The following is a 26,446-nucleotide window of genomic DNA, read 5'->3' as shown; positions in this document are numbered from 1 at the left end:
TATAGTACGATAGTATCTTAGTTATAGTCGACCGACTTACTAAATTTACGTACTTTATTCCCTATAAAAAATTAAGTACTATAAAAGACCTAGCATATATATTTATTAAAATCATACTCTTAAACTACGGTTTACTAAAAGAAATTATCTTAAATAGAAATAAGCTATTTATTTCGAAGTTTTAAAAATCCCTAATCTCGTAACTTAATATAAACTATAAACTATCAATATCATTTTACCTATAAACCGATAGATAAATAAAAAGGATCAACCAGATCCTTAAAACATACCTTCGTTATTATATAAACTACGACTAAGATAATTAAGTAGTACTTCTACTAATAGCCTAGTTCGTATATAATAGCGTAGTTAATAAAAGCATAAAAAAATCCCCGTTTTACCTTAATTACGGATTCTAACTAACTATATATAAAGAAGCATAATAAGGACCACAAGCTATTAAAACTATAATAAACGTAAATAAACTTAAAAAAATCTACTAATAAGCCTCGCTAAACCTTAAGTTCGTATAACGGCGTATAAAAAAAAACGCAAACAGATTAAAAATTAGAGGACTATCTTTAAAAAAGGGGGATAGCGCCTACCTCCTTTACTATAATATTAAAACGAAACGACTAAATAATAAATTAGACTATAAAAAACTTAAACTTTTCGAAATTATTAAAAAAGTCTTACTAATTAATTACGAATTAAGATTACTAAATACGATATAATACTATCCCGTTTTCTATATTTTACTACTCGAGCCTGCACTAAAGGGTTTATATATAAAAAATTATATTATTATTAAACTAAACTAACTAGAGTATAAAATTAAACGAATTATCGATTATAAAGTTAAGAATAAAATATGGGAATTCCTAATTAAATAAAAAAATTATAAACATAAAGAAAATATATAAGAACCTATTACGAACCTCTAAAATTCTTAATAACTTCTTAAAGAATACTAAAATTAAAATTAAAACTAGAACTCCTAGCTATTATAGCGTCTTAATTAACGACTCTAAAAGTACTATTAGCCTATGCCTCCCGGGCCGCCGAAGAAGTATTTTTAAAATCCTTAAGAAACTCTTCTAATATAACTTAACTTTTTTTAAATACTATTCGTTTTTAAAAACGAAAACGTTCTAACTTAAATAACGACTCGTTTAACTTAGCCTAAGCTTATTAATAAGCCTTAGCCTTTTTTTATAACTCCGTAGCTCTTTTATAAAACTATAACTCTTCTGCCTCTTCTTTATGATTAAAATAATTAGACTCTATTATTAATTAATTAACTATATTTAATTAGCTAGATCTAATAAAAACAGAACTATAATACTTACGAATATAAATAATATTAGTAAAAGTATCGCACGAAATACCTAAATAATAGTATATTCTATAAATATTAGAGTTAAAAAAAACTAAATAACGGATACCCCGCGAGTAATAATTTAAATAAAGTATTATTTTAATACCCTCGTTAAAAAAACGAATAATATATAATAATTTATAACGAGACGTAGCTATTTAAGACTTCGATTTTTTAATTTAACCTAATATTATATTAGTATATTTTAAAAAAACACTTAACGATTCCCTAACTTAGGAATAGACGACCTATTTATAGGCCTAGAGGACTAGACTTTTAAAAAAAGAAGTTAATATTATAACTTAATATGTATAATAAGGCTAGGGCCTTATTCTATAAGACTTATAGTAATTACTATACTATATATATAAAAAAACGAACTTAGGGTAACTCCTCTTAGGATAGAAAAACTATAAATAAGTTACGTAACTACGATTATATAATAAAATAAAGAACGGATACCCGTAAATAAGTAAGACGGACGATCGTAAATAAGTAGGACGGATAACTATTTAGTAAATAATTAAATAATAATAAGTAAGAATATTATAAAAAATATATTTAAAAACAAGACTTATATATAATATAAACTAGAGCCGGGCTTAAGGATAGACTTCTTATAGCTTTTTTAATAATTAACTTAGTATTAAATCTTACGATTACTTTTAGCTATCCTTATTAAGAACCCCTTTTAATAAGACTATAATTAATTACTAAAGCCTTACCTATCTTACGACTTATAAACATAGCTTTAGGGAAGCTATTTATAACTACGATACTATTTACTTAGTATTCGTAGCCTTAACTTCTACTAAACATACTTACTACGACTAGCTAGCCATAATACTTAAAAAGAGTCTAAAATAAAAAAATCCATTATAATAATATTCTTATAAAAAAATATAATAATATAATAATAATAAAAAGAGATTAAAAGAGGTTTTTAGTATTAATTATAGTGTTTAGTAGTATAATTACTTAGTTAAGAAAAGTAAAACTAGACCTTAGGGGGTAGAGTTAAGCTCTTTTTATATTCTTCTTACTTTTCTATAAGATTCTAAAGGTTTCTATTATATTACTAATTATTAGATATAATTAATAATACTATTAATAATAAACTACTCTCTAGAATAATATAGAATTATTTTATTATTAATTATTATTAATATTATTCTACTTAATTCTACTAGATTCTATTAGATTCTATTACGAAGGTAACTTTGTTTACCTTATTATTCGCCTGATTATTAATATTACGTAAGCAAACTATATACTATATCAATCTACGATTTCTATAGATTATTATAGGTATTAATTATATAAGCAATACTACTTACATAAGCTTACGTGAGCAATAGAAAGTGCTAGAAAGTAACTGAATAAGCTAGAATTCTCTCGAGACGGAATTACGTACTACGATTACGCATTTACTTACGTATGCGCTTATTAATTATATTATAATTAATAAGCAATGGAATATTTTAGTAAGAGGTTTTTATACTTATATATAGGCGTGTATTTACTTACTTAGACCTTTTATTAAATAAGTAACTTCTTATATAGTAATTTAACTATATTACTCTCTTTATTATAAAAACCTCTTTTATATACGCTTATTTCCCCTATATTTATATATTTTTATTTCTATATAAATATTTACTTTTTATATTTTTTTATAAGAATATCCCGTATTATATTATTAAAACTATATGTACTAAAAATTCTATTAAATTCTAAACGTTTTTATTATTTTTATTTATAATAATTAGTATTATTATTAATTATAAATATATTATATATACTTATATTACTATATAAGTCTTATTATTATAAATAAAATATATAAAAAGTTTTAGAATTTTATAAAAACTTTTAAAATATTATAAAAACTTTTAAAATATTATAAAAACTTTTAAAATTTTATAAAAACTTTTAAAATATTATAAAAACTTTTAGAATATTATAAAAACTTTTAGAATTTTATAAAAATTTTTAGAATATAATAAAAATTATTAGAATATTTAAAAAATATATTAATAATATAACTAATTATTATTAAATATAATAATAAAAAGAGTTTTAAAATAAAATATTAATTAATAATTTATAAAAATTTTTAAAAATCTAACTTAACTATATATACTTTTACTTTTCTTTTTTTAGTTTACTTACTTTTATTTTTTAATAATAATAATAATAACTTTTTTAATATATATATATATATATATATTACTCTTTATACGGGCTTTATTAAAATAATTATAAATTTTAATAATTAGTTTTATAATATAATTATTAGTTATTATAAGTAAATACCTAGGTAAAAATTATTATTTAATTAATATTACTTTAATTAAACTTTAATAAGTACTACGCTTTAATATATATATATATATATTAATATATAGTATTTTTTAAGACTTTTTATATAGTATAATACTATTTTTATTATAATTTATTATTATTTTTTTAATTTACTAAGAATACTTTTGACTAATTTAGTCGACTAATTAGTCAAGTAAGTCTGACTATAGTCACTTATATAAGCGACTAATACTAGCCTAGTCTAGTCTAGTCAGGATTTTTTAGTGACTATAGTCAGACTATATTAGTCAGACTATGACTATGACTAATGACTAAGTGACTAATTTACCAACCCTGGATAAGTCACCAGTGTGATGGGTGGGTAGTCATTCCTATCCTCTCCAATTCAAGCCGCCCGGCGGCAACAGGGTGGTGTCGACGCTGATGCAACGATTCAACGGATACCTACTTGCACCTTGAGCCCTGGGGTTCTTGAGGTGGCGCTCCGATGTCCTTTACCAAGAGGAGCATTACAAACCCGTCAAAAGCAGACCCGTTGGGTACGGTGAATGGCACTGAGCTATGATCGTCAGGCAGTCAAGGTCATTGCTGGAACAAGACTAATTGTATCTTGGGACCTTCGGCCGAAACTATTCAAAGTCTAGCGTTCCTGGTGTTCGCGGGCCATGCCGCTTATACTTCAGCTTGAACTTCACCGCTTGCCTAGCGCGCGTCACGCAGTTGCCGCCGTTGATGGCCCTCAGTTCGCTAAGACCGCATCCTGATGACTGCAGGATTGGAGGAGCTTCTAGTGGCATTTTCTACCCCTCCTGCGTTCAGCGGGACATCGAATCCGAGGCCCATTCCGCGCCGAGTTATCGCAGTCCGTCAAACCCGACGATACGTTCCAGTTCTGCAGGTCGAACTGATTTCAGCGTGGTTCATTCGTTTGACAGCGGGATATTTTCAACCCGACCCAGGCCAAGTCTGGACTCCATCAGAACAAGTTTCGAATACATTCAACGTCAGTGGCCTCCTTCGAGCCTGGTGTTACCTCGCCCACACCAGCCAAGGAATCTACCCCTCCTCCCGCGACAAAGTAGTTAACAACCCCGTCAGCCTTTTTTATCGATAAACCACAAACGCCATCAAAAACCGCCCCTCTTTGATGACCCTCTCGTGCCCCTCTTCGTTGTCAGGTTTCATCCGGACACTCTCGCAGTGATCGAGGAACGCGCAGGCTAGTGAAGAAACAGGCATTATGCCTTCTTAGTCGCCGTGTGTCACACATGGAATGCCAGCCTTTTCCGCCCGAGCCCTGTGAAATTTCCATGTCCAGTATGCCGAGAAAATCGGTACGGACGATGTCAAGCCGCGCTTTCATGTCGAGGGAAACAGACTGGTCGAGACCACGATGCTGGAGGGCGACATGCCGATGTTGCCCAAAGGGTGCCCGAATATCTCTTGCGGTTTTCCAGGGCAGCCTACTGCGCACGAGGGCCCAACGGTCCAGGCATATGAATGATGGACTTTTGGGTGGTTATCCAGGCCAAACCCAGGCATGTCGGCTGCCGCCAGACGGATACGTGACAACTGTCACTGCAGACAAAAGGCCGTTGCGCTGTTATCCTCTTCCACGTCTTTCATCAGCCAAGCGCCAAGCGCCAACCACCGTCCATCAATGGCCGAGAAGCTCTCTCAGCAAACCGTCACGTCAGGCCTCATCCATGCTTGGATCGACGCTGCTTGACTTGATCAGCCTCTGCCCTGTGGGGTTCCAAGATCCGTAGCGGTCGCTCGCTGCGCTGGAGTATGGAGTACCCTTGAACCATCAGAACCTGGAGCTTTCGGATCCACAGCCACGCCGTATAGGCTGAAGGATTTGGAGACTCGGAGGCCGGCGGCTGTTAGTTTGACGACCGATCCTCGTCAATATGAGGAGTTCTTGACGCCATCTTCAAACCGCACTAACAACTGGCCCGCTACTCGATACCAGCACTAGGCTACCAACAACCGCACCAGCTCCAGAACCTGCCAGGTACCAGGAACAGCGCCTTGGAGCCCGTCTTTAGCGGGCTTTGAGGCCATCGGCTGACCACTTTGCGGCTTGGAGGGTGGATAACCCAACGATGATGGTGTGCAGGAACACCAATTCACCGCTCTTTCACCGGGGCGCGATTCGTTGTCGTCGTCTCTAACTTCATCTTATTTGCTTTCTCCCTGCGTTAGTTCTCCCCTCACCTGGTCGTCATCGTGGTCCGGCCCTGCTAGGAAGGGGAGATGCTGCAGAGTTACTGCAAGGGACCGGACATATCTTGGTTTTACTGTCCGACGGATCGCTGCGCCTAATGCTACTGACCCATCACGAGTTTGACGACACAAGACCGGGCGTGCCGAGATACCAAAAATTTGGCCGCGGATAATAGATGATTCTAAAAGGCTTCGGTTTGCTGTGTTGCAGTTTAGACCAGCGCTGTGACCCCTCTTGACCCCTCTTCCGGCGCAACACAATGACTTGCAGCAATACAGGCCTTGCAGGAGGCGCAATGCATCTACGGATATGCGTTCTCTAGTCAAGCTCAGATTCCATCGAGCCTCATTTTGAGATCTGCATGACGCAGGGAAATGATTGAGGATCCAGATATCATCGTCTATTCCTGCCAGGGCTCACAACGCGATTGAGAAACACGTGTGGGTTCAGCAAAACCTCCCCCAAACCCTATTTTCGGCGCCGTGTTAGTTCTAAGACGATCTGCTCGAGAAATAACCAGGATATCCCTGTAGCATAGGCCTCGTGGAATACCTACCGAACGCGTCCATCAAAGACAATGATGAGGTGACAAACCATTCTTCCCATCGCCGACGCCATTGACGGGCAACTCTGTCTCAACTCTATAGAGTCTAGAAACACGCATCACTGTTCACCGCTTCTTTTTCCAGTGTTCGACGACGGCTCGATCTTGAATACGAACCCCCGGGCTGGGTCTCATTGATCGCAAAAGGCACGTGCAGCAACGGCACTTGCAACGGCGCAACTCACGGACTCTCGCCTTTCTGTGATTGTTCTCTTGAGTTCGATTATCACGGGCCGTCCGCGTGGTCGACGATGATTGTCCCGAGGCCATCGCCGGCGTGGCGGCAGATCCGGCGTTTCCGATCTGTCCACGTGCCTTGGAGAGTGAACGATTGTTCTCTTTCAGCCTTCGGTCCACGATGCTTCCAAGCGGTGACGGTACGCCTGCCAGTTGCCATTCCCAAGTCACCGCACGATGATATGTGCTCAAGCGCTCGAAGGCTAGCTATTCAACTTACATAATTGAACGGCACATACTATTTTCGTCTCGGTGCTTTTATCATCCTCCAACGGCCGGAAGCCCAGCCAGCTAGTATGCGCACAGCGATCGACTGGTCAATGCTTGCCGCCCTGCAACGTCCTTCACCGCCGGTGAGAGACCTGGTTGCAGCTTGTCTCAAACGAAAAAATATATGCCAGCCATGTCTCTTTTCATCTGGATCTGATAGAACTCCCGTGTCCTGCGGGCTGGGGGGAGTAGGCGCTCGGGGAGGCGGCCGATCTAACGTGGGCGGGTTCTACATGTGAGATGTAATGTCTCAGGCGCACTTCTGCAGCAGGCATCTGGGCTCAAGAGTTTGTCTGACTCGGCAAAAATGTCTGGCAGTACGGATGCCTAGTGCTCTGGTGCCGATGAATCGTCTTGCCCGTCGCTGACTCGGAAAGGGATGATCACGGCGGTTGCTAATCAAGCCTCTCTCTTCTTTGCTGATGATGAACAACGATGCAACTGGAAGGCCAAGGACCATGTAGACCGCAGCAAGCCAATCGTGTGTTATAATAAGCACAAACGAACATGACGGTAAGATTGTTCTCATCTGACTGTCCGCACACAAGGGCTAAATAATTCTATTCGCTGGCCTTTCGTCCGTATGTTTCCGGGTGCCACGCTGTCAAGCAGCTATGTGTGCTTGTCTCCAAGGAGGATGCTGGTACATGCCCTCCATCGGTGGTCTCGAGTGTAAGTATTTCCCTCGACACAAGCAGAGACTGTACGTGATTCCGCTGCTCAGTGCTCGGCTGCAGATGATGTCCTGTCTTAGAAGAGGGTGCCTTCGGGTCGTTGAGACCCCGGCCGACATGTAAAGGGTTGAGAAGACGCAAGATCCTTCCAATTCATGTAGGCCAGATGCCAATATGTGGTTCTTCGTCGATTGTGCTTAATCATCGAACATCTCGATGCGGAAGAAGCCCAAAATTCGATCTGAATACATAGATGGCCCTTGAGCAGACTTTAGCCAAGTCTTCAGATGAGGCTATGAAGTAACTGCCCAAGCAGGATTATCCTCGAGAATCCAATCGCTTCCTTGAGGACCCCAGATGAGGCTTCGTTTTTTTTTTCTTGGCACGGCAACTAGAATATGGCATCGCGGATCTCCGCGAATTCTTCACCCCTGGATCGCTGTCGAGCGTATGTCAGAGTCAAGTCCGGCTTTTTCTGAGGCCCATCGGTGATCAGAGGAGAGTAGTCAGTGAGGCCAAAGTACCGGTTGATGCCTGTAGGAAACGAGCTCAGTTTAGACTACTGACCTTATATTAAGCTAATGGTCACAAGCAAGAGCTTCAGCTCTTGGCTTTAGAATTCTTGTCAAGACTGAAGAAATTCTAATTTGGATTACAGTGGTCCGATGCACGGGGGGTATATTAAGATCAATATCATTGTCCCAACGACGCCCGCAATGATCGGGCTTCAGAAACCATAAGGAACTACCTTCTATAGGCTGATTACCAAACGGGTGAGAGCATGCTTGTCCATGCCACGGTGTAAGACGCCTCCGGGAGACCTCTGGCTAGATTTACCTTCATCCAAAACAAGAACCTACGATATACGACAAGCTTAAGGCTGCATGACGGATGGCTTAGACTCCGCCCCAACCAGCCAGCCATTGTCATCTGAAAAAAAAAACCTTTGTTGCACAGAGTCTTTTTTTGGGGAGCACTGCTCACTCTATGGCGTCTACAAGCCCGGATCATCCTGGGTCCATGATGCTTTTGTGTCAGTCTGACTTCGGACAGACTCCATCAAAGGAAAAAAAATTTAAAAGAAGAAGAAGAAGAAGAAGAAGAAAGGGACGAAAAGAGGGCAAAAGCTGTTACCTAGCGGTTCGAAACGAAGGTCTCGACGTGAAGTCAAGTCCCCGGGGGCTGTTTCATATCCTGCGGCACACAGCCGCACACACCAGGGTGCTGACATCGTCCCAACGATCCGTGGCAATGATCTGGGATTGCGCAAGAAGTCTTTGCGTAGATGACAGCAAAACATCTATGGCTGCATGTGAGTTTATGGTAGGATCACGGAAAGGAAGGACGATGGATGATTGATGTGACGTCGGATCCCGTCAGCTGTTCAACATGCCCTTCTGCTACCCACTCGGGTCGTGATGTTGCCGGGAATCAGGTCGTTTGTTTGCGTTACGCCCGGCTTCGGATATATGCCAGAATTGTTCAGCCGAGGACTGTCTTTCTTTGCAGGTTGAAACCAGATAAACTCTCCCGCGCCTATGTGGCTTAAGGTTATGCTGGCATCGTGAGATCTTGCAGACAAGAACGCAAAAAGCCGAGTTTCGTTTGAAGTCCAAAGCTATATCGGGGACTTGGCCCCTTAGGACGTTTCGTAGAGCCACCCCCGCCTGCCCAGTAAACGTTGCTTCATGTCACAATAAAAGCCCGTCATGGGGGAGGGACTGCATGTGTGTGACTTAGGATATGCAAACACACAGGGTACTTCCCAGGTCTACCATGACTTGGATGCTGAAGAGTATGGGGAACGGGAGCGGGTGTAGTTGAGTTGAGTTTGGTAAAAGGGGAACACGCCAAGGATGGTAAAGAACTCTTTTAACGTGTGTGCGAATAGGAAGAAATCGGGCTGATCTTTTTCCTCCCTGCCTACAAGATTCTCCATCTCTCAGCAGCCCGCGCGCTTGCGTATTGGACGTGCGCTGTTATAGAGTTGGGAGGGAGGGTTTCCAGCGACTCGTGGCATGCCTGTGAGGGCTTTGCCCTTTTCTTTGGATTCTGTTTGAGAACATGTCCTCACTGAGCCTGTCGAGGTTCGCGATAACGAGGCAACTATAAGCTAGGCGTGTTTGAATATGGAAGGCTGTTCATCGAGCAATCCTCTTCAGCTTCAAGCTAGGATGAGGGATGAGAGATGGCGGCGGTTCTCTTATGGAGGCAAGGCAAACACGCAAAAGAGACTGGCATTAGCATGTAAGTCTTGAGGGCAGAAGAAACCATCATCGCCACACACACTCTTTCTCTCTCTCAACCCTCTTTCACCCTTCTTCATACGGGGCAAAGTCGCCGGGCGGGCAACGGGAGCCCGGGAGACCAACGTTCTATGAAGCGAGATGCCGGCCGAAAGTGGGTTCCTCTTCGTGATTTCCCGCTGGTGCATGTGTCAAAGTCTGAGCGGGTGTTTTGGCAGTCTCTTTGCCTATTCTTGGCCCTCCTCCGCATTCTGGGGGCGCAGAGAGAGAACCGAGCTCCTTTTTTTTTTCTCTGTCTACACACGGTTCAGCTTTGGGTCTTCGTCCCCTTCCTCTGTGAGACAACTCCCATCACTTGTTCGAACCTTTCCGACGGGAGGCGGTGCGAGTGGGATGATTTGCCTCTTACTCAACATCTCTTCTGCTCTCCGTTTCAGTGTTTGAAGAAAAGGATGGTCCAAGAAGCAGCCCGCTTTCTGAGAATCAAACGCCGAGGCTTGAGAGAGGTGGGTGTTTGATCGTGAGACCCCGATTGTTCTGATACCGAGGAAGCAGAGCTAGATTCAGAGCCGGAAGGTTTGGAGGAGCATGTAAGTGGAGGATCTGGGCGTTTCGGGGCTTGAGCGGATCATTCAACAAGTTCCTTCTTCTATTCGCGCCTTTAGTTTTCATTCTTGATGAGCATGGACGTAGGAGATGTTGGCCTTCTAATTGCAGTTTGTTTGAAGATGGACCTATGCGGAGTGGAACCAGGCAACCTGTCTATGAGTATGCGGAGATAAATCTATATCAGCGAGACTCGGCCGAGGAACGGATGAATTAAGGTAGCAGCCCTTTCTTGTTGAGTTCAACTAATGTTTGCCTGGGTTGATTTACTTCTATAGACGATAGGGGGCGGAAACTTTGCCGTGAGTGATGTTTATTGGGGTTGGATACTAGGAGTAACTTGTTGGTCGGCATCGGTTCTACTGGAGTAATGACTAGGATTTGCTATGACTACTGTGAGCGCCATATGATCGACGGCTTCAAGCTAGACACAAACCATAAGGCAGCGGTCTTAACATCGTGTGTTGATATCCTCTTCGCGCCTCTGGACAAGCCAGAGATATCCGCAATGAGGAAGTTGGAACAAGGGAAAAATAAGACAGAATCAATATTCCTTTCGCGTCGCCTGGAGGCAGTGTAATACCAGGGACACGGTGGGAAGCCGACATGTGTAACCTCTCTCCCTCGATGAAACCCATGCCTCCTTTCCCGCGGAGAGCCACGCCGAAACGTGGCGCCGCGAGAAAGAAGAGCGAGCAACGCCGCAAGCCTCAGGAGAGTGAGAAGACACCGAGGCTCGTCTTCCCGAGATTATAAAAATTGTGTCAACCGTCGAAAAACAGGCTCGCGATCCCCGTGGGGATGCTTGCCCAGCTGGCTAGACTGGGAAGAACAGATACTACACTTGATCATAGCCTTGTGGCTAAGAGAGCTGGAGAAGAAAAGAAGAAATATACAATTGAAAGGAGAGATGTGGGAATTTTATAGATGGATGAGAGGTTGTAGCCATGGGTGAAGGCTGCGGCGCTGATGAGGCCAAATTTCTGGGGACTCGAATGAGGCCAATTTGAATGAGGCCAATCTGGGGGCCAGCCAAGCGAGGCCAAATCAGTCAGACTTGGGTTACCAGGCAGAACTTCAGAAGTGCTGAGTCCTGTTTGGGAATCATAGCTGAGGCTGGTCTGCGTCAAGTGTTTCCTATCTGCAGATCACTTCGTGTTCAACTAGACGATGTTAACGAAATATGATGAGTATGCCTCTGAAGCATGGCGTTTTCAGAAAAAGGTCCGTTGCCTCAAGACTTTTCGATATGGCTATTCCGACTGAATAGTCCGCCATGCAGATTCAAGGTCGATGAGCAGGGCGATTCAGGGTTTCAATGAATGCCAAAATGTTCTTGGGGCTTAATCAAGAATCAACCGGCTTGAAGTAATCGGGACCCAAGAGAAGTAAATTTCAGTCGCTAGACAGTACTTGAGAGTGATGGCCGCTGTGAAGACAACACTCTCTTATGACCAAAGCCACAATAGGCGCGTTAATTTATATACATGCGCTGAATTGAACTTTGGGAGTAACTGAATGGGGCAGTTTGGTCTCATCGAAGTGCTTGGTGATTATTATGAAGCTATTTAAACGAAACATAAACCTACGCGCAACGAGAAGGCCGGTTCGAATACTGCCTGCTTCAAACACTTTAGAATCCAATTCATATGATATAGTATCATAACACCAAGATAAACTACTACAACAGAATGAGCTTGACTGATACCTACCAAAGGAGCCCCATCTCCGTGAAGTCGACCCGGAGCCTGCCAATGGCGCCGGAGGTTAGGGCTCCCGTTGACGTTGAATATAAAGTGGAACCTCCGAAGTACCCCGGGCCCGGGCGTCTGGGCCACCACAACACGCTGGACGGTGCGCTAAATCACTGACGCGTGACGCCATTCGATCATTCCGAGCTCCAAATCACTTTGTCGCGCGCTCCGTCGCTCAACCCATGTCACTTAAAGTGTCGCCCGCAATTTTACTCACCCCTCCACCCGTTATTTGTACGTGGGATAGGCACTGGACTTGAAATTCATGTTTCTTGAGGACCAGTCTGTATTTTCAAGTTCGATTCACCACTTCCTCTCCCTATGAATCTATGTCTTCCTCCAGGCTGTTCCCGCCCTCAGACGCGTCGCGTCAAAGATCGGGAATCCTTACGCCAAGCTCTGATGGATCTCTGAACTCCAAACATGAATTGCCGCCGCCTACGACGGCGCAGAGGAAGCGCAGCATCTCCCATGCCATGGAGGACTTGCTGAAGGCTGCGATTGTTCTCAAGGTAGGTCCCTCAGCGCGCCAGGCAATATCCTTCAATAGCTGACGCGTTACCTAGGTGCATCCTACCAGCACAGTCATGAAGCCATGCACGCTGCAGCCGCTCATGCTGCTCCCCCGAGAAGACCTCCCGCTGTCGAGCCTCGACCTCTTTTCACCCCACGGCGATCTTCCTTCTAGCCGCCTTTACGAGTCCCTAGTCAAGATCCTTGACCTCGAAGATCGCGTCGCCGAGAGGCCGAGCCTGCTCCTTGCGCGCAACGAAGCCTCCAAGTCAATCTACGCGCTCGAACGTGCTACAGCCTTTGGAACCAACCTCTATACCGTCTGTAAACTAGGACCTTGGGTGGACCTACTGGCCTTGTCCGAGAAGGCAACGGTGGTCGGGAAGCATGTCGCACGCATGCGGCTTGCAGAAGAAGCAAGGGAGTCTAAGCAAGGCCAGACCATGCCATTGACAACGCCCGCCTTGCACAGAGGACACAAGGAGAAGAGACTGGCGATTGAGGCGCTGCAGCAGTCTATTGTGAGGAAGAGAGGCCGCTCGCAATCGGTGTCAACATTCGACGAGACAAGAGCGGAGAAGCGGACGAGGTCTGACGACGACTTCTCACGACCGCAAACGCCAAGCGGACTGGCCCAGACGGTAGAGCCGAAGCCTGAGCCTACCGAGTGGATTCAAACACATCTGGACGCAGTCGAACCGACACCACAGCCCGTTCCCGAGCCTACTACCCAGCAGACTGCTGGCGACATCATGGACACCATCAGGACACAATATACCGAGGCACTTTACAAGTCAATGGTTGGTTTATCATTCTGCCCTGCCCTGCGGTAAAGAAGCTTCAGCTGACATGGAGATACAGGGATCTCTTGCGTACTTTGCAAAGGGACCGCTATCTCGAGCCCGCGCCGCGTTCCATCTCGATTGCGACGGCACGATGGATATGAATGACCTCATAGAGTTTCTGAAGAGTCTTGTCATGACAACAGTCCAAATCGACAAAAAGTACCGCGAAGCGATACCGGATCTAATTTCGAAAATGAAGACACACATTGATAGTTCCGACGAAGGTAGCAAGTTGAAGCGAAGGAAGACCAAGAAGATAAAGTTGGGCAAGGACGGCATGTACTCTGGTGAAGACGAGCATGTGCGCGCCTGGTGGAGCTCGAACAAGCCGGAAATCAGCGACGAGGACATGGCCGTCACACCGGCACAGATCAAGTCCCATGTTTCCCTGCTGAGGACCCGCGAGACGCAATTACAAATGATATTGATTTTGGAAATCCTGGCCCTGGAGCCTCTGCGCACAGCCGAGGCAGAGGGAGAGAGCCAACTACCTGGTCTGTCAGGCGAGGGGGATGGCGAGAAGGCAGCAGAAGTACAGCCGAAGAAACGCAGCAAACACAACTTCCCCGTCTTGGTAGACGTTCACGCTGATCGGCTCACCATTTGGCAGTCCACTGCTTCTGATGAGTTGAGACTCTTAGAGGGTTCTCAAGTCACTGCGGCGAACGCCGGGGATCCAGCGTTGCGGGCGTCTGCAGACCCCCTAAAGGACTTCTGTACTGACATCATTATGCCTTTGTAAGTTTGCACTCATCACATAGGCTTACTTAGCTGACATCACTAGCTTCGCTGCTCGGTTGCCTGAGATATGCGATTCTATCAACCGTAAACTTGGAGGACCCGTCATCATTGCTCCGCCAATGCCCAAAGCCAAGCCTTCTTCGACTAAGCCCAGCACGAAGCCGGGAGCTGCTGCGAAGCGTCCTGTCAAGCCTTCATCGAAGAACAACATAGAAAAGGCCTTATTCAAGGAGCAGTCGCGGCGCAGTATTTCCAGAGGTCCCGGTAACGCCATTGCGTTGTTGAGATCTGCAACCTCGGCCAATATTCCCGGCTTCAAGCGTGAAAACAGCGAGCTCGATCGCAATTCGCCCAGGGACCGGACGGGTCTACTTTCCAGGAGTCAAAGCATGACGGCCCTGGATGACGTCAAGGTCCAAGACGTCAAGGCACAGAAGAAGGCTCTGGTGGAAGCCGAGTTGAAGGATGCCATCACCGCCATTCGGAAACCTAATCGTGACCTAGCGGGCAAGGCCATCGTTGAGGATGCGGCGAAGCGGGTTTCCGGGGGCCTTTCTTCGATTAAGAGTAAGTTTTATACCTTAAGTTTTTGGAGGTAATGTGCTAATCCCCGGCGCAGAGTCTAAGAAACCGCCGACTCGACATCCACTATTTGAATCGGTACAGGTCAAGGTCACACCTGCTACACATCGATTCCGCGATGCCTTGAGCACAGAGTCACAGGGCGCAAATAATTTGTTCATCCCGATGTCGAGTATTCCGCCATCCAGCGCATCGAGAGTTCCCTCTACGGGACCACGGAGGGGCCATATCGATATAATGGGCAGTACTCCATCATCTGCTATACAGGCCACACCTATCAAGCGTGGAGGGCACGAGGCCGGAATTCCGCCTTCGTCGCCCTTGATGGCAAGGAAGCCTGCGAGAGCTCAGCATCCAAGCGTGCCGGGAAGTGTGATCAGGTCGAGATTTGAGCCTATGCGGTCACCATCGCCAGACATTGGCCTGCCGGCTACACCATGTAAACAACGGACGGTGGACGTGCTGGGAGACGAGGTGGCGGCAACTCCGATGCGCAGATCATCACTTGCGCCGCCTCCACCACCACCAGAGGAAGAGAAACCAAAGTCGATTTACGCACGACTTGGGTGGGAAGACGACTTTGACGACTTTTAATGATATTTTGTGGGCTGCATTGATATGGCGTGTATGGACTTTCAAGCATACGGATACCCAATGGTTTAAACTGTTTGGGATCATGGAATGGGACGCGTGGAATACATTTGATGAACACGGCATAGCATAGCATCTTTGGAGCCAAGGGGTTTGCATCTGGGTTTGCATCTGGGTTTGCATCATTCTTGAAGGTCTTTTGGTGAGAATATATTAAGGGTTTAGAGAGCGAAGTGCTATCTATAAGCACTCAGACAATCATTGCACTCACTCGTCCGTCTTCTGCTCATCCTCATTTTGCTCCTCGGTCACTGCAGCTACCGATACCTCTGTCGCTGGTCGCTTTTCTACAAACATGATGGGAAGCTCTCTGACGTCCACGTGCTCCTGCGAGCTCAAGTCGATCACCCTGACGGCTTCGATGTTGACGAGGCCCTCTTTCAGGGGCAGGAACTTGAGTTCCACGACGTGACACGCCCCAGGTGCAAGCGGTCCTACTCTCGTGTCGGCAGTGAGGCAAACGACCTCGGTGGCATCGACCACCGAGTTGCGCTGCATGGCATGCAGAACATTCTCGTCCAGCACCGCATCCGCGAGCTCCTTTGCGTCCGCGGCTGTCTTACCTTTCCCGCTCGTCGAGGGGGGTCGCATGAGCCGGACCTCGTTGCGCCGACGCTTCGAAAGCGCCACGAGAGCGAGCTTGCGCGGCGTCACGGCCGGGTTGACCTTTTCGACGCTGCGGTTGACGACGTAGACTGTCCAGGAGAACTCCTCGCCCGCGTAGATGGGCTCCGTGGGGCCGCAGAAGGTCATGGTGATGCCCAGTTCCGGGAGGGGCGCCTCGACGGTGCGCGTGGCGGCCTCGAGCGCGGGGAGGGAGTCCGGGCGCATGACGGCCGGGGCGACGAGGGACTGGGCTGCCTCGATGCCGGAGATGGAGAGCTGTGAGGGGCGGTGGGAGCGTTGGATAGGCTGCATTGGCTGCATTGCCGCGTTGAAGCCTGGGTTGACGGGGAGGGTAAAGTCGAGGGTGGTGGTCCAGGTCATGCTCAGACGCGGGCAGCAGATGCCGGGATTCCTCTGCACGACGGCTTCGATGTGGATGTCGAGATCGCGGCTGGGGTTCTTGGAGGGGAGGTCGAGCTGTTGCGGCGACAGGCGGTAGAGAAACGTGACGTGGTCGTGAGATACGCAGGTCATGGGTAATGTGAGGCCGGCCGGGGAGCTAAGGTCGTCTACGACACCGCCATCGGCGACGGAGAGGGCTATGCTGGTGAGCTCGATGGGGCAGTCGAAGTATTGGGTGAAGTCCACCTCTAAGAGGGCGATGAGGGCCGGCGAGGTGGGCATGGTGTTTGGACGGGAGAAGCGGACTCGGGTGTGCACGGCGGGGAAGATGCGTGTCCGAAGCTGGGAGAGGCAGCGCAAAGGCCGAGATGTGTCTTTGGCTTGGGTTACGGGGGCAACGCGGGAGACGCGGAGGGCGGAGAGACGTGGGACTACACCGCCGAGGCCCGGATCATTGGTGAAGGGTTCGAGGAGGTTCAGGCCCGAGGGCATGCCGGACTGGAGGTACCCGGCACCGCCGTTTATGCGGAAGTTCGGCGAGAGAGGGGTGGCCGAGCCAGAGCCCGCCGCAGAGGCCGGTCTGAGGCCGGCTGAGGCTGTGAAGGTCGCAAAGGGGCCTTGCAGGCGGATGCGTGGCCGCGCGAGGAAGACAGGGAGCCTCCAGACGGCGTAGATGTGCGGTTCCCTCTTTCGCCTATCTATAGGAGCGACGGCATTCTCGTCCTTTTCGTTGGAGTCTGAGGCGGAGTCTTCCTCTTCGGGTTCGTCAACGACGATGAATGGATCCGAGGTATCCTCAACAGTTCCCTGGAAGATGATGTCCGTCGATGGCTTCTCCCTATCCGAAGCGTGGCTGTTGACGATTTGGGCCTCTACTGAGACGACCAAGCGGCTAAAGTGTGATCGTAGTGCCTTTTCGTCCATGAGAGGGGCTCTCAGCACGAGTAGCACGTCAACCGTCTCATCTGGTAGATATTAGATGGTGCAGATATGAAAACGGGATGGTTGAAGAGATACCGAAAAATAGTGTGTCCCTCCGCTTGATAGAATCAAAGAGCGCTTTAGTGTCGTCGACGCCTTGAAACGCTTTCTCGAGGTCGAGATTTGTTGCTTCGGGGATGAAATACGTGAGAAACGCATTTTCGATGAACTCGGCCACCCCGGCGGGCTCCCGAATCTGATCGTCTATAGCCATGTTGGGTTATGTTTGTGGCATCAAGTATGAAAGCTCATCTCAACCATCCATAAGACACCAAGGGCAGTTTCACAACGGTGTCCTTCTGTTTGCCAAATCGAGGGAACTTATACCAAATGCTTAGCGAGCTAGCGACGTTCCTTCCCAGAGGAGATCTTGAACCTGAGGCTTTGCTCCGTGAGAAAGAAAGAAGTATGGTAAATAAGTGTTTCTCAGTCTGAGAAAGTACATGGAGTTCGAGAGAGGTTCGGTGAGAGGTCCAATGAGTTGAGTCGCATGAAGGACAGTGAGAAGTTGAGTGTCTCTTACACAGTGTGGGAGCTTTCCCCTGGCTGCCAGCTGGCTTACTTAAGTTCGGATTGAAGTTAGACTGGAGAGCGGGATCACCGAGCTACCCCGGTCCGTGCACCAAGCGCCAAATTGCTCATTCCGGCGGTCGCAAAACTTCGTAGCATCTGTTCGCGTTCCCCTCCGCGCGACGACCTGTTCGATCCTCCACGTTGACTCGCCGTACAAAGCGTCCACGCATCGCCGCTTCACTTATAATCGACTGACAAAAAAACCGAGTTCATCTAGACATCTACAAGATCTCCAATAGATAGGCGGCATCATCATCATCATGAACGGATCCGGCAGCCCGTACGGCCAGCCTCCGGCGTGGCAGGAGCATCGCACGCCAGATGGCCGAGCCTACTACTACAATGCGGCCACCAAGGTTACGCAATGGACCAAGCCCGAGGATATGATGTCTCCGGCCGAAGTAAGAGCACTCCCCCGGATAAGTAGGATAAGCTGCTAATTGGTCACAGAGAGCACTTGCGAATCAGCCATGGAAGGAGTACACTGCGGAAGGCGGTCGCAAGTACTGGTATAACACCGAGACGAAGTCGAGCTCCTGGGAGATGCCCGAGGCCTACAAGAAGGCTTTGGGTGCCAACAGCGGCCCCAGTACGCCTGCGTATGTACATATCTTGCCCCAGTGCCAACTACCAACTAACAAGAATAGGGCTGATAGGGCTGCACCATACGATCGAGGAGCGCCTTCTGACAGGTACAACAATGACCGTTACGATTCCTACCGCGACCACCGCGACCACCGCGATACCTTCCACGAGTCGCGTCAGCTGACATTCGGCAACGACGCGACGGCCAAGGCCTTCGTGCCCGCAAGTAACGAGCCCGAATTCGCCACGCAGGAAGAGGCAGAGGCCGCCTTCACCAAGCTCCTCAAACGCAGCGGCGTTCAGACGGACTGGACCTGGGAGCAGACCCTGCGAACCATTGCAAAGGACCCTCAGTACAGGGCTATCAAGGACCCCAAGGATCGCAAAGCAGCTTTCGAGAAGTACTGCCATGACATGATTGTCCAAGACAAAGAGCGCGCAAAGGAGAGACTGACCAAGTTGCGTACTGACTTCGAGACTATGCTTAAGCGCCATCCGGAGATCAAGCACTACACGCGATGGAAGACTGCGCGCCCCATGATCGAGGGCGAGACCATCTTTAGGTCCACCGATAACGAGGCCGAGCGTCGTCAACTCTTTGAGGAGTACAGAGTTGACCTCAAGAAGAACCACATGGAGAACCAGGCCACTATGCGCAAGACAGCCATGGACGGGCTCATTGACCTCCTTCCGAAGCTCAACCTGGAGCCCTACACGCGCTGGTCCGATGCGCACAGCCTTATTTCATCCACGACGCCCTTCCAAAATGATGAGAAGTACAAGACCCTGAGCAAGTTTGACATTCTGATTGCGTTCCAAAACCACATGAAGGCTTTGGAGCGCGCTTTCAACGACTCTAAGCAGGAGCAAAAGAATGAGAAGTTTCGCAAGGAGCGTAAGGCTCGTGATGGCTTCATCTCCCTCCTCACTGAGCTCAGGAAAGACGGCAAGATCAATGCCAGCACGAAGTGGCGCCAAATCTACTCCCTCATCGAGAACGACGACCGATACAAGGCCATTCTTGGCCAAGGTGGCTCAGCTCCCCAGGAACTTTTCTGGGATCTCGTCGAAGAAGAGGAGAAATCCATGCGTGGAGCTAGGAACGATGTGTACGATGTCATTGACGTAAGTTGATCTTGGCCTCGTTGTCCTTTTCCAGTCTGCTAATACCCTATAGGACGAGCGATTTGATATCACTCCCCAGACCACGTTCGAAGAATTCCATGCCGTTATGAAGAAGAGTCGACGAACTGCTAACATTGACCGTGATATCTTGATGGTTCTCTTCGAACGCGTGAGTCACAGATTGGAAAAATCAACATGAGGTTTCGACAAAAACTAACGTGTACGCAACAGGCCAAGGAAAAGAGATCTCTGAAGAGATCCGACGATGAGAGACAATCTGAACGCCAACAGCGAAGGGCGGCTGATGATCTCCGGGCGTACATGAAGCGTATGGAACCCCCTATTACCCTGGATGACACGTACGACAAGGTCAAGGCTCGCCTTGCGGATACGCCCGCGTTCCAGGCTGTCACATCGGAAGACGCTCGCGTCGCTACCTTTGATCGATATGTAAGGAGACTCCGCGAGAAGGAAGAAGAGGCCGACCGCGATCGCCGCCGCAGACGTGGTCGCGATTCCAGCGAACGCGACATGTACCGTGAGAGACCCAGATCCAGAGGTGAGCGATCTCATCGCAGCAGTGGCCGTGCTACCAGGCGAAGTCGTAGCCCGGAGGTGGACGCCTACGAGGCGGACAGGCGGAAAGCTATTGCTGAGCGTGAGCGCAACCACCGCAAATCGACCATGGCGGAAAGTCTGCTCTCGACTGAACGCGAACGTCGTTTATCTCCTCCCCCGCGTCGCGAGCGGGAACGCGAACGGGACAGAGACCGTGAGCGCGATCGCGACCGTGATTACGACCGTCATCGCTCTCGCCGCGACGACGACAGCCACTATGATCGCGAGAGACGGGATAGAGAGGAAGAGCGGGAGAGGTTGTACCGGCGCCGCATAGGATCCTACGACGAGCTCCCTTATGGGGATGAGCGCCCGTCTGGATCCCGACGCCGCCGCGAGGAGGATGAGGAGGACCGACGGGATTCAAGGGACTCCAAGGTACGACGGACTGGCTAGTCTACCACACCCGAGCCAGATCGCTGACAATGTCGCAGAGAGTGAGAAGAGAGAAAACACCCCGTGAGCGCACCCCCCAACGTGATACTACACGTCACAAGAACAGGACTCCACCGCCGGCGGCGGCTGCCCCCAAGGACGTCAAGGACACCAAGGAAAAGGAGCCTGTAAAGGACGTCGCGATGAAGGATAAAGAGGACGCGGCGGTTCACTCTGGGTCTGAAGAGGGCGAGATTGAGGAGGACTAGATGCGGCGTGCGTCTACAAGCCTCGGGGGCCCCTGACGGACCGCGAAGAGTGACTTTCGAGTACGTATCGAAATCACCAGCCGTCACTGAGAGCCTGATGACCGCAGCGCATACAGACTTATTGGCATCGTTCCTTCCGCATCGCGGCCCGGCCGGCCTCCTCCGCGCCCGTCAACAGATTTTGGCCCTCGCGATCCATCGGCCCGTAGATGGTCGAATCATATGTCGATAGGTCCGTTGCTTTCCCAGAGGGAGTTCTTTTTTTTTTATTCTTCGTTTCATTCTTAACGTAGGTGCGTATATTCTTGTCGAAGTAGTCATTGTCGAAGTAGTCATTGTCGAAGCATTCACAATAAAAAAAGAGAAAATGACGTTTGCTTTTAATAACAACGGTCTTTTTTGTATTGCTTGTCGTTTGTTCTCAAGATACGTGTGCCTTTTGGCATGCTCAACCATATTTACGAAAGTCTCTCGCCACAAAATCGTGGCAGAGACCGACGGCAGTCACCCTGCTTCATCCGTTGCCCCTCAATCTATGGAGTCCGGCTGTGTCCCAAATGAATGTGCAGCCAACAAAAAACAAACATGGCTCTGCAAAGCGTCCTTCGCACATTCAAACCAAGGGGGGGACTCAGTCATACGCACACCCAATATTGTATCTCCATAGGACCAGGCAACGGGGGGGTAGACTGCCGTCGCCGTTGTTATCCATCACCATCGGCGTCGTCCTCGGACGCGCTCGCCTCCTCTAAACCGAAACCATGATCCTGACCGCCGGAAGCGCGCCTCCCCGGTTGCCGCTTATGCCCTTTTTGAACGCCCTTAACGCCTGAGTCGAATGCATCGTGACGAGGGAAAACATCTGTATAGGTGCCCTCTTTAACTCGTCTTGTCGCCGTCGTCCAGGAAGAACTATAAACCATGTTAGGATTGCTGTCAATGTCAGAGTGGCACACGGTTGTTCGACTTACGTAGTTGCCGTTGGCCTTCTGCTCCTGGTCGAGCTGGGAGTTGCCCTTGTTGATACGAGGGCGGTAGTTGGTGGGATCGCGACGGAAAGAAACGTCGAGGTTCTTCAGGAAAGTGTTGCAACCAGTAAGAAGAGACTCGGGCTTGTTGGCATGAGCGTCAATACCGGGCTTTCCGTCGAAGACGATGACGCGGTCGGCGAGGTAGGTGGCCATGATGAAATCGTGCTCGACGATGAAGGCGGTCTTCTTGGCGTGCATGATGAAGCGCTTGATGACGCGGGAGGCAATAATACGCTGCTCGGAGTCGAGGTAGGCGGAGGGCTCGTCGATAAGGTAGATATCGGCGGGTATACCGAGAGCAAGAACAATGGCGACACGCTGAAGTTCACCACCGGACAAGTTCTTGACCTCCTGATCAATGAAGTCATCGAGCTTCAGGGGCTTGACAACATCGGTCTGGAACTGGGGCGATAGGAAAGAGGCCCTGATCTTCTTGAAGAACAGCTGGCGAACAGTACCCTCGAACTTAGGGGTGATGGTCTGGGGCTTCATGCTAATCTTCATCTCGGGGACGGCAGCCTTGGTGTCGGGCTTGAGAGCGCCAGCGAGGAGACGGCAGAAGGTGGTCTTTCCGGTTCCGTTCTCTCCCATCATGACAATGATCTCGGAGTCGGTGAAGTCACCAGACTCAATGCTCAGCTTGAAGTCACCCATGGACTTCTGCATCTTGGGGTACTTGAAGGCACGAGACTTGTCATTCATGAACTCATCAGCACCCTCGGAGAGCTTGAAGGTCAGGGACTCGTCACGGAAACGCAAGTTCTCGGTCGGGATGTGACCGTCGAGGAAAATGTTGATACCTTCACGGACGGACTGCGGCAGGGTGACTACACCGTAGACGGCGGGGCGACCGTAAAGAACGCAGATGAAGTCGGAGAGGTAGTCCAAGACTGACAAGTCGTGCTCGACGACAATGACGTAGTCGTCGTCGCGGAGAAGAGAGCGAATAACACGGGCAGCAGCCAGTCTCTGCTTGACATCGAGGTATGAAGAGGGCTCGTCGAACATGTAAACGTCGGCCTTGCGGACACAGACGGTACCAATGGCGAAACGCTGCAGCTCTCCACCAGACAATTGGTTGATCTCACGATCCATAATGTGGTTGAGCTCCAAAGTATCGCAGACCTCCTGCTTGTTTCCCAAGCTGCTCACAGCATCGATCAAGGCTCTGACGCTCTTCTGAGGGCCCTTGACGGCGCGAGGGATCTGGTCGACATACTGAGGCTTGACAACGGCCTTGAGGTCATCCTCAAGAAGCTTGGTGAAGTAGTCTTGAGAGCAAAGAGTTAGTATCTGAGGAATATATTATTCCAAATTAGGGATGACTTACTTTGCAATTCAGAACCACGGAAGTACTTGATGACGTCCTCCCAGTCGGGCGGGTTGTCGTAGCGACCCAAGTTGGGCTTGAGCTTTCCACTGAGAATCTTCAGAGCGGTACTCTTTCCGATACCATTGGTTCCAACAAGACCAAGAACGTTGCCAGGACGGGGCATGGGAAGGCGGTGAAGCTTGAAGCTGTTGGCGGAGTAGCGATGGGTGACTTGGCTCTCAAGGTTCGTGGGCAAGTTGATGATGGTGATGGCGCTGAAGGGGCACTTCTTGGGGCAGATACCACAACCGATGCATAGTGACTCGGAGAGGAAGGCGATGCGGGACTCGGGGGTAACTTCGATGCAGAGCTTTCCGGAGCGGACGACGGGGCAGGCCTTCTTGCACTCCTGACGACACTTCTTGGGCTTGCACTTGTCGCTGTTGACGATAGCGACACGGGTGAGTTTGTCAGACATGGTGATAGTGGTGCCCGACGGATCGAGGCGGGGTTGGCGATGGGATGGTGGGGCAGGATTTTTTTGCGCAGGTTCGAAAAACAAAAAAATAAGTGAATAAAGAGGGGGGTCCCTCTGCAGACGATCAGAGTGATGTAGAGTCTGTGGATGGTATTTGAGAAAGGCAGAGAACCTGGAAAGCAACAGGACCGGAGAAACGGCGAATATTGTCGAGGCGTCGCGACCTGGCCTTCTTGGGTGAGGAAGGGAAAAAGAATTTGGTGTTTCCAGGTTGTTGCAAAGGTGGCAGAGACGAGAGAGAAACGCACGGCTATGGCAGCGAAATACAGCGGTCAGCTAATTTGTGCGCACCGTCACTGGTTGTGAGTGTGTGAATTGGCCAAGTTTTGGCGGGGCATTTCCCCTACCCTACCGCCTGCCAACTACCCCGCCAGTGAGGGTTACCAGGTGTTTTGTGTGTCACTTTATCTCCAATCACCAAGCGAAAAAGTACCTGTTCGCTACTTCCGGAGCACCTGACATCACGGTCCTGGTGAGGCCAAACACAAGGTCTGGAACGTCCCTTGCAGATGTAATGTTGACAATATTGGCTGGAAACACACCTGTGCACATCTTTGCAAGAAGGCTGACCCCGTGTTTATCTTTCGAGCTGAAGGTTGGTCGACAGATCGCACTGAGGCAGTTGATCTCCGCTTTGCTACTTGCGCATTGCTTTTGGTTCAAAGAGGTGGATTGATACATAACCATACCTTGTCCACTCAGTCGCTTCTTTGTCATCCACTAAGAATTTCCCTTGGGACTCATACAGCCTTGAAAGAGATCTTAGTTGGACCTTGCTGAGCCACTTGCCATACGTCCGCTATCGCCGTTTCCTTCATAAGACAGACCCCTGGAGAACTAAGCGAGGTATCAAGTAGTAATTCCTAGGTGGGCAGTCTCATAGACCCAAAAAATGGCAAGGTCCAAAGACTCATCTCGGAGGTATACAATTATGCTGGAAAACGTCGTGAACTGCACAGCCCTCGCTGGCCTGTTTGGAACTTGATTTGCTGTCTGTACCTTAGAGGTACCTAACTGTTGCTAGGCGCTCACGTGACCTCACCTGGTGAATGTAGGCCGTTACAGACGAAGTTGACGAGTAGAAGATAAGGGCATACTATGAAAGCCTACTTTCCTGATGCCTGGCTTGATATAACTCATTGTTCCCAATGAGAAGAGAGAAGGCAGAAATATATGATGCGGTGGCTGTGGTATAGAAACAGCAATTTAGCGCCGAGGATGGATTTTGACAGATTCAGCGTATGGGCAGGAAGCTATTAAGACGTGTGCTGTATTACCATTGAGTAGAGACGGCAGCCTATAAGATGTAAGCCAATGAGGTTCTAACACTTGGGACCGTTGCAATGGCTACAGATATGGAGAATGTGAAGAATAATCTACTCTGATGGTCGAATATTTGACCAGTTGCATAAGGCACGAGAAAGCTACTAGAGTCTTAAATGGCAGACCCGGAACTATGGAAGGTACTTATGCAACGATGGGATGCCTTACGCGGAGTGACATGACATTTTCAAAGCTTCCTGATCATGAACACGACACAAGAGACGCCGTTGAAATAGGTCTGTCGATGCCGGATGTAGAACTTGGGAGTTGAAGTTGTTGACTTCACCCCAAAAGATCACAGCCAACCATTGATCAAATTCCGCGCGAAGCCCAGCGTCAGGAAGGATCTGTCAACTTCCTCGAGGCTACAAAGACAACCTCAAGTGCCATGACATACAAAGACTGCAAGTGGACACCCAATTCTTCGAACTCGGATTTGCAACAGCAATAAAGGTTTCGGAGACCGTTGTCTACAACTTTAGACGCTACCGGAGTTGCGACGTCCAAAGTGGGGAAGAGAGACGGGAGCGGTGAGGTAGGTGCCAGCGGGGTTCCGAATCTCGGTGAACTCTTGGAACTGCCTGCCCGCTCGCGACGGCGTGTGCGACCTCTGAGGCTGGGAGCTCCACATTCGTCCTCTTCTCCCATTCGCTCATTCACCTTGGCCTCCGCGAATCAAATAGCTTCTCGAGAGGGCGGGTCATGCCTCAGGCAAAAACGACCGACTTCTTTTGGGGGTGATTCAGTGCGGATAGCGCTACAACCACCTGTACCTCACCCGTGCATCCACCTCAATTCTTTCCTGCCTCTCCACCGGTACATTTTCCATCCACCACCACCCATCACCCGCCAGGCCTACGGACTACCTAGGCACGTCACTTTCCATAACCTCCTTCAACACAATACCTTTTCTGGTCAAGATCAATGGTACTAGCTGCCTGGAGGCCATTCGTTAATGACTTGTAAGTTATTACCTCCACCTGGTCACAAGGCTTCCAAGAGCCAGCCAGTTTCCCGTCACGAGCCATCAAGCCAGCCTCGCAGCGGCGCGC

The 26,446-nt window shown here is 48.4% G+C and overlaps 5 protein-coding genes across 5 annotated transcripts; 2 read left to right on the top strand and 3 right to left on the bottom strand.

The window, feature by feature from the left end:
* Positions 1–7,187: 7,187 nt before the first annotated feature.
* On the bottom strand, positions 7,188–7,319 carry CCOS01_15981 (uncharacterized protein; the record flags this gene model as incomplete). The annotated part of the gene is made up of 1 exon (XM_060464119.1): positions 7,188–7,319. The coding sequence occupies one exon, from the start codon at positions 7,317–7,319 to the stop codon at positions 7,188–7,190; it is 132 nt and encodes a 43-aa protein (XP_060305500.1).
* A 5,334-nt stretch (positions 7,320–12,653) lies between these two features.
* CCOS01_15980 (uncharacterized protein) lies at positions 12,654–15,599 on the top strand (the record flags this gene model as incomplete). The annotated part of the gene is made up of 5 exons (XM_060464118.1): positions 12,654–12,836; positions 12,891–13,637; positions 13,699–14,420; positions 14,467–14,990; positions 15,043–15,599. The coding sequence occupies 5 exons, from the start codon at positions 12,654–12,656 to the stop codon at positions 15,597–15,599; spliced, it is 2,733 nt and encodes a 910-aa protein (XP_060305499.1).
* Positions 15,600–15,863: 264 nt separating this feature from the next.
* CCOS01_15979 (uncharacterized protein) lies at positions 15,864–17,859 on the bottom strand (the record flags this gene model as incomplete). Its single annotated transcript, XM_060464117.1, has 2 exons — positions 15,864–17,629; positions 17,682–17,859. The coding sequence occupies 2 exons, from the start codon at positions 17,857–17,859 to the stop codon at positions 15,864–15,866; spliced, it is 1,944 nt and encodes a 647-aa protein (XP_060305498.1).
* A 619-nt stretch (positions 17,860–18,478) lies between these two features.
* On the top strand, positions 18,479–21,190 carry CCOS01_15978 (FF domain-containing protein; the record flags this gene model as incomplete). The annotated part of the gene is made up of 6 exons (XM_060464116.1): positions 18,479–18,619; positions 18,669–18,817; positions 18,866–19,928; positions 19,981–20,097; positions 20,160–20,924; positions 20,981–21,190. The coding sequence occupies 6 exons, from the start codon at positions 18,479–18,481 to the stop codon at positions 21,188–21,190; spliced, it is 2,445 nt and encodes an 814-aa protein (XP_060305497.1).
* Positions 21,191–21,894: 704 nt separating this feature from the next.
* CCOS01_15977 (ABC transporter) lies at positions 21,895–24,011 on the bottom strand (the record flags this gene model as incomplete). The annotated part of the gene is made up of 2 exons (XM_060464115.1): positions 21,895–23,492; positions 23,552–24,011. 2 exons carry the CDS (start codon positions 24,009–24,011, stop codon positions 21,895–21,897), a joined length of 2,058 nt encoding a protein of 685 aa, XP_060305496.1.
* Between the last annotated feature and the right edge of the window lie 2,435 nt (positions 24,012–26,446).

Source organism: Colletotrichum costaricense (genome assembly GCF_030867565.1).
Source record: "Colletotrichum costaricense strain IMI 309622 chromosome Unknown Scaffold_26.1, whole genome shotgun sequence".
Lineage (NCBI taxonomy): Eukaryota > Fungi > Ascomycota > Sordariomycetes > Glomerellales > Glomerellaceae > Colletotrichum > Colletotrichum costaricense.
Note: the sequence above shows the minus strand (reverse complement) of the source record. Positions and strands in the feature narration are given on the sequence as shown.